The sequence below is a fragment of the Neofelis nebulosa genome, chromosome 15 (assembly GCF_028018385.1).
Source record: "Neofelis nebulosa isolate mNeoNeb1 chromosome 15, mNeoNeb1.pri, whole genome shotgun sequence".
Classification (NCBI taxonomy): Eukaryota; Metazoa; Chordata; class Mammalia; order Carnivora; family Felidae; genus Neofelis; species Neofelis nebulosa.
Window position 1 is genome coordinate 7266063 of NC_080796.1, and position 13747 is coordinate 7279809.

Sequence of the window (13747 nt, forward strand, 5' to 3'; positions counted from 1 at the left end):
TCGCTGTGTACCGAGAGAGGACAGCTCTGGGGAGGACATGACCACGTCACCCGCGGCCACCCGCGCCGGGGAAAACCGGGCCCAGAAGCTCACCGCTTGAGAAGTGCGGGCCTCTGGAATGCGTCTTGGTCAACGCGCTCTGCACGGCCTGCTGGAAGTTCTTCCCGGGCGCCTGGTGCTGCGTGTACATGGAGTATATGGAGCTCGTGGCCACCGTCTGGGGCTTTCTGAAGGGCGGAGGAGGGGCGTCTTTGGAAGGCTGCGGAGTGAAGGGCCGGACGGCGGCCGCAGGGGGACTTTCTTGCTTACAAGCTGGAGCGAGGGCCGGGCCCTGGCCGACGGAAGGTGCGCCGGGGGACAGCAGACCCCGCTGCTGCCCTGCTGTTTTGGGTTTATTTCCCACGGATGCAGCCGCTGTTGATAACTGCTGAGCGTTTCCATCCGGCTTAACGTCTGAGGGTGACGGATTCGTTTGCCCAAAATAAGGCAAATTAATCTGTTTTGGTTTTGACGGAACGGGAGGCGGTACTTTAGACACATTTTTATTTGCAGCCTGTAACACACACACGTACAAAGCCAGTCAAAACACTGCCTCCATGGGTCCGCGGGATGTCTAGACAACCTCATTTCGCCAATATAAGTCACGCTAAAAACACTAGCTCTACGTTTTTAAATCACTAAAAAGTTTTAAATCTCTGAACTTAACCACATTAAATAAGGAAGCTCAGTAATGCAACACCATCCCTGCCCCGAATAACTCCTTGCTGCCACTTCCTACGTAGGAACCCTTGGGTGCCCGCTCGGAAACCTTAACTGCCACCTTACGTACTCAGGCGGCCCCCAAACCGAACATCCTCTGCACTCATCAGAATGGACACAAACCAGGCCGCCGCCTCGGGCAACACGCCGTCCAAGGCCGCGGTTCTAACACACAAAATCGTCACAGACATAAACTCGGCTCCCAGTTTTGAAGAAACAAGGTAACTGAAGGACACAAATACGATTGTTCTTCAACGCACCCTCAGTTTTTTAGAGAATCACGCGAAACATGAACCAGCAGCAGGCAAAGGAGCCGCTCTCCAACACAGGGTGAGACCACAAATACACTTAAGCCGCAGAATTTAAAATCACCAAATTCTGTTCTGTTTTCTCATCTTGCAGATATATTTTCGTTTGTTTTCCTGCTCTCCCTCATACAATAGTCTCTCTTCTGAGGGGCACGTACGGAACGGGCGGCGGGTGTTAACACTGAGCTATCCCAACGCACCTGAGCGTCCCGCAAGATGTCCTCACTGCTCTGGTTTTTCCTCAGACCCCCACAGGGGGCAGGGCCAGCCGACTGGTCCACCGAGTCCAACATCGAAAAGGGGCGAACTTTCTTCTCCTTCTCTCTCAGGGGAACCTCTCCATCGTCGACTGGAGACAGAGAAAAAAATCACATGGATATTCAAGCTGTTTGTAGTACAATTTCTTTTTCACACAGAAGTTTCTCTCTCTTCAAAGTCTTTGAAACTCTGTAGCCACTAAATGCTCTCTTATTTTTAAATTAAGTCGACTACAGAATAACCTAGATGCTCCCGTGCTGGTACTTTAATCCCCAGACAAAAGAAGGTGGTCTGGAAGTAAACACCGTCCCCAGTGCCAACACACGAGAAAACTAGCTAGAGACTAGAGCGCTGCGGACAGCGCATGCGAACCCCACCTTGGTCCCCACCTTGGTCCAGGGCCCGCCCAGAGCTGGTGGGTGCAGGCCCGGAGGGCTGGCTCACGGTGACGTCTGCACTTGGGGGGCTCCAGTCAGGGCTGAGTGGATGGATTTTAGAGCCTAGGATGCAGAAAAGCAACACGGGTAAGCCGGCGCTGGAAAGGCACCTCCAATGGCTCCTTTTGCCACAGGGTTTAATCTCTAAAAACAGCTTCAAGGGGCACCTGGGTGGCTCAGTCAGTTGGGCGTCTGACTTTGGCTCAGGTCAGGATCTCATGGGTCCGTAAGTTTGAGCTCCGCATCGGGCTCTGTGCTGACAGCTCAGAGCCTGGAGCCTGCTTCAGATACTGTGTCTCCCTCTCTCTCTGCCCCTCCCCTGCTCAGGCTCTGTCTCTCCCTCTCTTTCTCTCTCTCAAAATAAACAAACATTACAAAAAACTTAAGATGTAACAATAAAATAAAACCAACTTCATATTTCAGACTTACAACAATCCCACTAAACTTCCCTAGAAAAATACTGGACTTTATATTTCTAAGTTAAATGTACTCGAACTCTTTAAAAGTAATCACAGTAAACAGAAAATCTGCTGGAAAACAGCGAGGACACGCTACCCCTCGGTCACCATCGCACTGAGAAAACACTTTCCAACTTGGCGGCCCCAGGACTCCGGGTGTAGCTCACACACCCATGACGCACACACAACAAAAAAGGCAAAACTGTGGACATCGATCAGTCTTTCACAGATCGGCGCCCTCAGGTTCTCTCCCCACAGACAAGGAAGCATCAAGGCCACAGCTCTGTCCTCACAGAGGCAAAACTAAAGCAGTTCTTTCCACAGTAACACCCGGACCGGGCAGCTCTAGGGCAGCTCTAATGTTTCACGCGGGCAAACAATAGTGACCGTGAAGCTGGCTGTCTCCCGCACGTGACAGCGGTCAGACGGAGCCGGCTGCTCCCTGCCTGCAGGGGTCTGAACGAGGCCTGTAAAGGTCGTCTTTACCCTGCTTTTCCTACAACCCTCCCTCCGTCTGCTCCTCCTGCCACGAGACTCCGGCCCGCACCTCCACACGCACCCGAGGACTGCACCAAACGCCAAGGTCACGGACACAAGCAGCCTCTGTCGGTTCACCGTAAGCTTCCAGTATGCTTACTTTTATCGCACAAACTGCTAGCAAGCAGATTCTCATGCACAAGCACGTGTGAACAGCACACACACCTCTCAGCAGAACGCACTCACGACCCCGCCCTCTGAAAACACGGCACCGCTGCCCACATACGGGGTTTTACACAAAAAGAAAAGCTGTCAAGTTACAGACATCAGATCGAAATCTCCTTATTAATGAGAAGGAACCGAGAACAATTTTCACTCCAAAAATAATACTACATTTTATTTCCCAGACAGAACCGTATCATTTAGGGTTAAGAAACTTATCACTGCACTGGCAAAAATCACAGGGAGGTTCTTAAAATTTGCACCCGAACGAGGGACGGGAAGACCGTTTGTAAAACCCCCAACCCAGGGGAAGGACAATGAGGCCAGGAGGGCGAGCCACGGAGGGCCGGGGGGACCGAGTCACCTCTGGCCTGGGCGGCAGCCGCAGACCGCGTGCTGGGCAGCGTGTGCACTCTGAGCGCCCCCTCCGAAGCAGCATGCAGGGCCCCGGGGCCGTCCGGCAGAGCGGGCTTCACCACCAGTTCCGGCCTCGAGGGGACGCGGGGCATCGTGGACGACTGGATGTAGGGGCCCACCGCGGCCACGCGGCTGGGTGCCGGCAGCCCCTGCGGGGGCGGGGTTCCGTCAACCTGGGGAAGAGGCACAGGTCCTCCAGCGTGACGACCCAGATGGCACCGAACTCAGAGCAGGCCGGGACACCTCCCTCACGTCTACGGGCCCGTGCTTCCGTCCGCCCGGCGGGGAGCTGTGGCCCCGCTCTGCATTCCCCCCGGGACCCTGCAGGCGGCCGGCGCCCCACCTACCGGGGGACCCTCCTTGTGCTGCAGTGCCGCCTTCTTCTTCCACAGCCGGTCCCGCAGCTCGTTCACGCGCTTGTCCATGACTGCCACCTCGGAATTGCGCTTGTTCAGACACTCCCGCTGCTGCTGCAGCTTGGCATTCTGCTCCTGATTCAATTTGTTTCGTAACTGCATGGGGGGGGGGGGGGGCGCGCGGCAGGGAGCAGGAAGAAAATTTCCCAGACAATCGCATGCTTCCCTCTTCCATACTTTCCCAAACCGCAAGGCCCCCACCCTCCACCTCCTGGTGTAAAGTGAACGTCGGCCCACGGCTGCGGCTGGAGGGAGGCCCCCGACTTCCCATGTGGGGCGCTCGGACGTGCGTCCCGGACCTCAGGGTGAAGCGCCCCCGGCTCACCTGCAGCTCCTTGTAGAGGCGGTCGAGCTCGGCCGCGGCGCACCTGCTGTCGTGCCGCCCGTCCAGCCGGCCGTTCTTGAGCACCTCCAGCTGCCTGCCCAGCTCCTCCACCTTGGACACGGCCAGAACCAGCTCCCTCTGCTTCTGCTGGAACAGGCTGTTCATCTGCTCGATCTCCTCCACTGGAGGGACAAGAAGAAAGGCAACCAGGGCTGAAAAGAAAACTACGAACGAGCGCTCCCAGGCAACCGGGCTGTCCGACGAGCCTCGGAACACAGCGCAGACGTTTCAGAAAGGCCCCGAAGCCTTCTCTTTCACAGGCGGCTGGAATCGGCAGACGCATTCTGAATGAGCCTCCCTCTGGAGGGGACTTTGGCAGGACCCGGATCTTGAGTATTAAACTGCAAACTTGGGCAACAACAAAATTTATTTAGGACTCTGAATCTGCGCTTTGTAAAAGCGGTAGACGGAGTCGTTAAGTCACTAAAATTGTAACTAAGTGGTATTGTAATAGACCTATTCTATGAATAAAAATCCTTCGTCAAATTTCCAGTCAAAAAGTATTTAGAGGGGAAAAAACCCAAATAAACCACTAGGACATTTTCCAAAGGTGAGTCAGGAACCTTGTCGAAAGCGCCCAGCAGCTAACTCCTATTCACGGGTGTCCAAGCTACAGGGCATTCTGCTTTCCAACAACTCTGAGGCCCCTGCGCACACGGTCCCGTCCCACTCTCACCCCTGGCAACGCCTGTCACCAGCCCCCGCCCTGCCCCCGCACCCACCCCGGCCGCCCCCGGGCTCCACTCACCGAGCCGGCCGTTCTTCAGCCTCTTCTGCTCCACGTGGCCCCTGAGCGCCCTCACTTTCTTCAGCTTCGCCTCCTGGCTCTCCGCGATCTCCTTCAGCCTCTTCAGCTTCTCCTGCTCCGCAGCCTGCTGCTGCTGGCGCTCATCCTGCTGTTTCAAAAACTTCAAGCGCTGTTCCTGAAGACACAGGCCACGGTCAGCGCGCCCTTCCCAGCAGGCGCGCCACAGCCCGGAACGAACCCGGGCCAGCCCGCGAGGCACCCGCTCCTGGCCCCAGCCCTCCATCCTCATGGGGACAAGACCCAGGAACGAGCACATTTATTCCCCGTGGTTCTCATGCCGCGAGCGAACAGCGATCCGGAACTGGTTCTCACGGGCCGTGGCTACAAGTTTAGGAGAAGCTCACACAGAGACACGCTCGCTACAAAGGCGGCTTTGGAGCCAGATTTGGACTCCCAACCCCGCGTGCTGCCACTTACTGGCTCTAAGACTGGGCAAACCGCATAACCTCACCGCCTTCCTCAGCTCTAAAGTGGGGCGACCGGCAAGGAGCGAACCGTGAAATGTGACTCTCTTCACACAGCACCTTGCACAGCTAGCGCACGCTCAACACACTTAGGAAAGAGGTGAAGAACCACTTAATGCTCTAAAAAACCAGAGCGTAACATTCTATCATACTAAAATTTTTAACTAAAATCCAGTAACAGAGTCACACAACTTATCATCAAGAGTAACCTCAAGTTAATATGCCCGAAACAGAAGTAACACAAAATAGTTTCGAAATAAGTCCCCAAGATTAAAGATTTGTTCTATTACTCAACCTTATTTTTATCTATCAGCACAGAGCCTGACGCAAAGCTTGATCTCACGAACTGTGAGATCATGACCTGAGCTGAAATCAGGAGTCGGACGCTTAAGCAACTGAGCCAACCAGGTGCCCCAGAACATGCATTTTTTAAAATGTTTATTTTGAGAGCGAGAGAGCGCATGAGCAGAAGAGGGGCAAGGAGAGAGGGAGAAGATCCCAAGCAGGTTCCACTCTGTCAGAGCACAGCCCGACATGGGGCTCGATCCCACGAACCGTGAGATCATGACCTGAGACAAAATCAAGAGTCAGACACTTAACTGACAGAGCCACCCAGGCGCCCCCAGAACATGCATTTTTAGCAAGACCCCTAGGTGATTCGTATGCAGGCTGAAGTTTGAGAAGCAATGCTACACCTGATTTTGAAGGTGCTGGTGCCTGGCATCAGAGACAGAAACGGATACATGGGAGCCCTGGCACTATGACAAGGAGGGCCACAGGGCGTGTCGCTGGGGACCTCACACGCCAGACCACCACTGGTACCCTAGCTCCAGTGAACTTACAGTCACTAAAAAACTGGTCAGGTGCAGACACTGAGTGTTCAGACCAGGGACGGCAGGTGAAATCCAGCCTGCTGTTTTTAGAAGTCCAGTTTTTGGGGGACACAGCCATCCATTCATTTGCGTCCACGGCCATTTTAGTGCTACAACCATAGAGCTGAGACCGTTAGCCTGCAAACCCCAAGATACCGACTCCCAGCCTCTCTGGAGGAAGTCTGAGGACTTAGACCAGAAACCTGTGGCCGGCAGGAGAGGCAACAGGGAGACTGGTCTGGAAGGTAATGGAGGCTTCTTATGTTTTTTCACCTGTTCGAGGCCAGGATGAGCATTAGTCTGTGGGGGCAGGATGTCTCAGGAGAGGGCAAACAGCCGGTTATCAGTGTCATGACGCAGAAGGGGACAGAGTTAGCAGGACTTGACTGTAAAGTCCCTCTCGCTTTAGCAACCAGTCAGGACAAGGCCAGTCCAGAGCGGTTCCCACCAGCCAAGTGGAAGCATTCCTTATGCTCTTCCTCTGTTACCGATACACGACAAGGATAATTTTGCTCAGGATCGGGGGTCCAGCGATCCTGAACACGGGGGATGATCTAAGGCTTTCCAGAAAATGCTGCAGCAAACAGAAGCAGGCGCCGGGAAGCAGGAACCTCGTGGGCTGCAGTCTCCTCGTGTGTCTGGGAGGCGACGGCGCACAGCGTGAGCGGCCTCACTCACGCATCAACGGCCGGCCCGCCCGTCCTCCAACGAGACGTTACCTTAGTGGCCAGCATCTGCTGCTGGGCCTCAATCTGCTGCTGCTGGCGGGACGCCATCTCCTGAAGCTCGGCCAGAGTCAGATCCATCCCGGGGCTGCCAGCCTGCAAACGAAACCACATGCGCTCCGGCTACCACGAAATGATCACAGACACCCTGCACCAAGGTCTGCTTAAGCCGCACCTGAACCCATCACGCCAAAATCGGCCGTTCTTCTCCCGTAATATTAACGAGACCATTAAGTTTCATGTTCACATCCCCACAGGGGATACGTCTTATTATGTTTAGACATAAAATGCACCAATAGACCAGCGCTCTTCAAGTTATAAATGTAAAAGTAAACAGTTTCAGTAGTCGGTGGCCGAAATGGAACTACTTAGAATCACCTTGTTCTGTAGTTAACTTATACTAGAAAAATAACATTTGATCACACTAAACATGACGCTGGGGCACCAGCGGCTGACCTAGAACACAGTCATCACAATGACCTTTAAAAACATGACACTAGCGAGGCGCGCCCGGGTGGCTCAGTCAGTTAAGTGACGTGATTTCTGCTCAGGTCATGATCTCATGGTTCGGGAGTTTGAGCCCCACATCGGACTCCACGCTGTCAGAGTGTGAGTCTGCTTGGGATTCCCTCTTTCCCTCTCTCCTGCCTTCCATGCTCCCTCTCTCTCTCTCAAAATAAATAAACTTAAAAAAAGGTTTTTTTAAATATGACACTAGCATCAAAAACATTCAAGATACACTGAGTTGTGAGGGACAAACAAGATGTCTACTCTCAAAGCATCTACTCAACACGCTCCTAGAAGTTCCAAGCCACGGTAACAGAAAAGAAAAGGCCGGAAGTTGTATCCAGTTTGGAAAGGAAGAAAGTAAACTGTCTTGACTCACAGAAAACGTGATCGTGAGGAAAATGCTACAGAGTCTACAAAAGAGCCGCCAGAACTAGTGAGGTGTTTTGCAACATTGCAGGATAAACGATCAGGAGGCAAAAATCAACTGTATTTCCATATACTGACAACCAGAAATTGAGGAAAAATTTCATGTTTACTTATTTTGAGAAAGAAGGCACATGTGCACAAGCGCGTGCATGGGGAGGGGCAGAGAGGGAGAGAGAATCCAAACTCGGGCCTCAATCTCGCAAACCGTGAGATCACGACCTGAACCCAAAGAGTCGGATGCTTAACAGACGCCACCCAGGTACCCTAGAAAAGCATCTTTAACGACCATTTCCAGTAGCACAGAAACCATGAAGTACTTAGGAATAAATTTAACACGATGCACAAGACCTGCACCCTGAAAACTCACAAACTGCTGAGAGAAAGGCCTGAATGAAGCTGGGCTAAGTGACATGCTCGTGAATCAGAAGCTCACGCCCGCAAGATGACCACGCTTCCCGAACTGACCTGTACGCTCGGCAAAGTGAACTCCCAGCAGGCTTTTTTTAATTCTTAAAAAGGGATTAAAGGTTATTTTTTATTTTAGAGAAAGAGCACGAGTGGGGAAGAGGGGTGGGGGGGTGAGAGAGCAAGAGCGAGAGAGAATACTAAGCGGGCTTCATGCTCAGTGCAGAGCCCGACGTGGGGCTCAATCCCACTAGCCTGGGATCATGACCTGAGCCAAATCAGGAGTCAGACACCCAGTCAACTAAGCCATGCAGGCATCTTCCAGTAAGCGTGTGTGTGTGTGTGTGTGTGTGTGTGTGTGTGTGTGTGAATGAACAAGGAGATTCCAAACTCCCATAAGGGAGGGCACAGGATCTGGAACAGCCACAACAACCTGAAAAGGAATTAATTTAGAAAAGTCACACGGCCTGACCGGAAGACTTCCCCATGCTCTGGTGACCGACACAGCACGGTCAAGACAGAGGAATGGAGAGCACGGACAGACCCCCACGTGTACGGGGCAACGGCCTCCAGACGAAGGTGCAAGGCCCTGGAGCGAGAAAGCATGGCCCTTCCAACAGGCATCCAGCTTGGTCACCTGGACGTCCGCGTACACAACAGCACGAGGCTCAAGTCCTCGTACCACAGCCAAGTGTTCAAAGTGGGTCATAAAATTAAATGTAAAAGAACAAGACAAAACCTCTCAATTGAGCAACTATCCTTTATTAAATTAGGAACACGTCACAGACCAGGGAGAATATTTGCAAAGCATATACCTCATAAAAGACTCGGATCCAGAACAGAGTTCTCGAACTCAGTACTAAGAAAGCAAACAAACCAACAAGGAAAAGTATAAACAAAAGAGGCGAACAAATATGTCACCAAATAAGACACACGGGGTGGCAAATAAGCGTGTGCACCACAAGCTGTCAGAGAAACACAAGGTGAAGCCTCGGGGGACCGCGAGGCCCCAGCCAGCGACAATTACCAGGACTGACCACACCAGATGCGGGCGAGGACACAGCACAACTGGAACTCTCGGATGGGAACGGAAAATAAAACAATCAATCACCCTGGCAACCAGTCTGGCAGCTTCTTAAAAAGTGAACACGCCCCTGCCGCGTGACCCAGCACCCCACTCCTAGTAGCCGAAGAGAACTAAAAGGACGTGCCCGTACACAGACTAGGACCCGAATATGACGGCTGGATACAGACTAACCAGAAGCGGCAATAAGCCCAACGTCCGTCTACAGGTGGATCAGCATGTTGTGCGGATGGAGTGCGTCCCAGCGATGAAAAGGAACCAACCACTGACCTCCAGGACGGAAGGGATGAAAATAGCTATGCTGAGCACATTCAGACAAAAAGACTATATACTGGAGGATTCCATCCACATAAAATTCGGGAAAACACAAGTAATCTGCAGCGACAGAAAGCAGACAGGGGGTCCTTGAGGACGGGGAGGGAGGCAGGAAGGGAAGGTTATAGAAGGACATGCGGAAACCCAGTGTGATGGACACTGTCACTATCTTGACTGTGGTGACGGTTTCACAGGTGTGTACGCGTGTCAAAACTTACCAAACTGTGCACTCGAAATATGTGCAATTTACTGTATGTGGGTCAACTATAGTTCGATAAAGCTGTTCAAGAAGAACCCAGTGAGGGGGGAAGATACGCTGTGTCAAGATGCACTCAAATCCTGTTAACGGCTGAGACCGTTTTTCGTCATCTTTATATGAGCCTTCCAGCCCCGTAAGAGAAGTGTAAGACCTAAGAGAAACAAGGAGAATTTGGGGAAAGAGGAGCAAATGGTCTGGATTCTCACATAAATTTACCATAGACTGGGGAAAGATAAAGAGGCGAATCCCTAACCGTATTACAAATTCTGAGCTCTGAAAAGAAAATGTCTACCAGGTGCCCCCAAAGATACTTACTAAAACTCATGACTTGCTCAACATTTGTTTTGTTCTGAATGTGAGGCATTTCCAGCATCTAAAACTGCTCTCGACAGTCACCCATGCCGAGATGATTAAAATCAATCCTTTGTATGAAATGAATTTACAATAACCTTTACAGAAGAGGGCCATCCTTCGTAACCCATTGGAGAACAAAATAATAATGAATGCGAGTTGAAGGTCAAAACAGCAGATCACTGGCACACGTGCAGCATGGATAAAAACAAAAAAAACGATCACTTACGCCATTCTCCTTCCTTCGATGTTCACCAGGAACTTTTACACCATTTCTTCTTAAACTTGGATCCTGAGACCTTGGTCCACTCACTAAGCACAAAATTCAAAAGCCAGGCATTAACACTAGAACGGACAGGTGCCATAAGGAGCAGGTCACCTTGGGGTTGTCACTATCGCTCCTGGATACCAGAAGCAGAAAGGACGCCATAAACAAAACACCTCCCATCATTTGTTCACAGTGCTGCTCCTGGCTCTCCACTTAGCTAGTCGGTTGTGAGATCAAGAACTTTCACCGAAAGAAATAAGTGAAAATTACATCCATCCATCCCCGTGCTCATCAGGTGTGTTTGTAACTTCCACTGAAAAGAAGCAACTGAAAACAGAGTTAAGAGACGTCTTGAATATTTTTGGTTTACTGGGGACATTTTATGGTAGTTCATAAGTACTATGAAGTACTTCCCCATTTATTTCAGTAAAAAAATTTCCATTTTCTTAACTTGGGAAAATACTAACTAGAGAACACTGTATATTCTGCTTTACTGGCTAAAAAGAATTTTTCTGGGGCCTGAAGCCTGCTTTGGATTCTGTGTCTCCCTCTCTCTCTGACCGTCCCCCGCTGGTGCTCAGTCTCTCTTGCAAAATAAAAATAAAAAAAAAATTTAAACTGATACAGTGTAAGAAATTTGTAATTTGAAATATCAACAGCTTTTTAAATATAGAAAATTAAGCCTCTATCTGTACTTCCCGTATATTAGAAAACACAGATCTCCCAAGAAATTTTAAATTAAAATTTCTTTTCAATTAAATGTCTATTATACCTACTTGAAGCTCAGCACAGATTCCTGCGCCCATAAAAGTAAACGTCTGTCCTCAGAGCCAGGTATCACGCGGACACCTAACGCGAACGCACTAGCTTTATTTTTAAAACACTGTTCAGTTCTGACAACGCGGCTCAAGTCATCTGTCACAATTATTTCCACAAGAAAAAAAACCTGCCACTTAAGAGTATTTGCTTTCTTCACCACCTCAAAGAGAGGGCATGCAACCAGTGTCTCGTTAGCATGTTCAGGACTCAATCAGAGTCAGAGGCCCAGGTCCTGGGCCAAGGGCACAGGGAAGAGGGCGGGCGTCCCCTAACCCAGGCTCGCACCTCGCTAGCGGATGCCGCCGCGGCCCAGTTCGAACGCTGCGGGGCCCTGGTGTGTGCGACAATGTAAACGGCTCCTCGATCTTTGGACTGGGCTTCTCACCTTGCAGACACACTGAGGCTGTGTACTGCACTCCTATTTAATAATTTACCCACGACCTACCCAGAAGACATGGGAACTGTTGGGTGAAAAGGTAAAATTCAACTTATTACCAGAGGATGTGTGCGATAACGTAAGTAAAGAACAAAACAAGAATGCGATTGCAGACGCCAATTTACAACTACAAGAAAGGCGGCTCGGGAACAAAATAAGTGAGGGTTTAAAGGACACCAACAGACAGCAGTGAGAATGGAGAGCGTATGGCCAGCCTGGCTGAGGGGTCTCGGCTGTGCTCCCGGCTCCGCCCCGGACGTGTGGCCTTGGGCAGGGCAGGTCACCTGCGTGCCCGCACTCTCCTGCAGTGGGGATGAGGCCACACTACGTCACACGCCACACGTAAGCATTTCTAATGGCTAGGCACCACGCGGGCGCTTGGATTAAGGCAGTAAACTTGAGATGTTATGTTACATGATAGCGAACACCTGTTTCCTACATTCCTACTCACGAGAGTAATGTCCTGAGATCACAAACCCTCAAGTTCCCATTTTAAAGGTTCTCATACTTTTAGAAATACTTAGTACTCCCACTTATCAGGGGGCTTCCCCCAGGAACAGAGCCCCTCAGGGTCCCCAGGACGGCTCCACCCTCAGGGTCCAGCCATGGTCGGCCCGGCGTCCCTCCACTGGCGTCTTCTCCCTCCTTACCTCATCTGCACGCCCCGGTGAGAACCCTCATCCCCACAGCTGTGACCACCTGACCCCCACAGCCTCCGTCCAAAGCCCGCCTCTCAGCCCCTAACCCTGGCTCATCTCCTGGCCCAAATCCCCTACAAGTGCTCTCCCTCTGGGATCTTGAATTTAGACGGTCTGGGTTCGGACCCTAACTTCCCGTCACTGCACCTGTTCAGGAACCCGGGACCGCAGTCTCCTCCCCTGCCTAGCCTCTCCCTGCAGCTCCCCTCCACCCCTTCCCACCAGCTCAGACGCCGTCTGTGTCTTCCTCCCGATTGGGCCGGCAAAACCCCAACTCTGGGGCAATCTGACCGTCTTCTTCCAACATCCAGACTGCAGAGCCCGGCTAGAAGGAAAGCCCAGGGTCTGGGATCCGCGGTGTCCGGAGTCCCTAGCTGACGCTCTTGTGTTCCCTGTGATGGCTCACGTGGGCCTCTGTGCACCTCCCCCCCCCCCCCAACCTCAGAGAAGACGACCAGAAGCCCTTCCTCCAAACCCCACACCACCGCCAACCGCATCTGTCCTCTCTCCCTCTGCACCCAGGAGAAGGTCTCTCGGGCTGAGGGCGCCGCTCCTCAGGGACCCGCCAGCACACATCGCCGCCCCCAAATTTCCACCTCCTGCTCTAGGGACTCCTTTCCACCCGACTCTCCCCTCTTCAAACACCACAAAGCAAAGCAAACCACACCCTTGGCTCCCTGGCGGTCAGGTCTTGGCAGCTGGGCTGTCCTCAGGCCTCCACTCCCTCCCTCTCCTGCACCCTCACTCAAGTCACCAGGCTCCCGACACCCCCCACCCCCTCCAAAGCAAGCAAAGTCCACAGCCCTGTTCAGATTCACATGACGCTACCCACCTGTGTCCCTGCCGGGGGGCCGTTCGTGACGAAGGAAGAAACGAACTTCGTTCCTCTGACTTCCAGACCGCTGCAGAGCCTCAAACATGCGCTCGTTATCAGCAACCGGACGCTCTATGGAAACAAACACATCATGTGACCTGCAGGTCCAACGAAGGGCATTTGCTCCCATCCTTCGTGCAGATTCTGCTGACGGGAATACTTAGCGTCCTAGATAACTTTTTTCCCATTAAAAGAGCCCTTAGATGGGGCACCTGGGTGGCTCAGTCGGTTAAGTGTCAGACTTGGGTTCAGGTCACGATCTTGTGGTTTGTGAATTCGAGCCCCACGTCGGGCTC

The 13747-nt window shown here is 52.1% G+C and overlaps 1 protein-coding gene across 5 annotated transcripts in view; it reads right to left on the reverse strand.

The window, feature by feature from the left end:
* The window catches only part of TP53BP2 (tumor protein p53 binding protein 2), a 53659-nt gene that overhangs the window by 10601 nt on the left and 29311 nt on the right, over positions 1 to 13747 (reverse strand). For 2 of the 5 annotated variants that reach the window (XM_058701363.1, XM_058701364.1), the window contains exons 3-12: positions 13410 to 13523; positions 10586 to 10668; positions 7001 to 7102; positions 4886 to 5060; positions 4078 to 4259; positions 3684 to 3848; positions 3284 to 3509; positions 1703 to 1825; positions 1268 to 1416; positions 94 to 553 (exon numbers count right to left, since the gene is read on the reverse strand). In XM_058701363.1, the coding sequence (XP_058557346.1) occupies positions 94 to 553; positions 1268 to 1416; positions 1703 to 1825; positions 3284 to 3509; positions 3684 to 3848; positions 4078 to 4259; positions 4886 to 5060; positions 7001 to 7102; positions 10586 to 10668; positions 13410 to 13523 (1779 nt within the window). The other 3 variants (XM_058701361.1, XM_058701362.1, XM_058701365.1) reach the window with 3 other exon arrangements.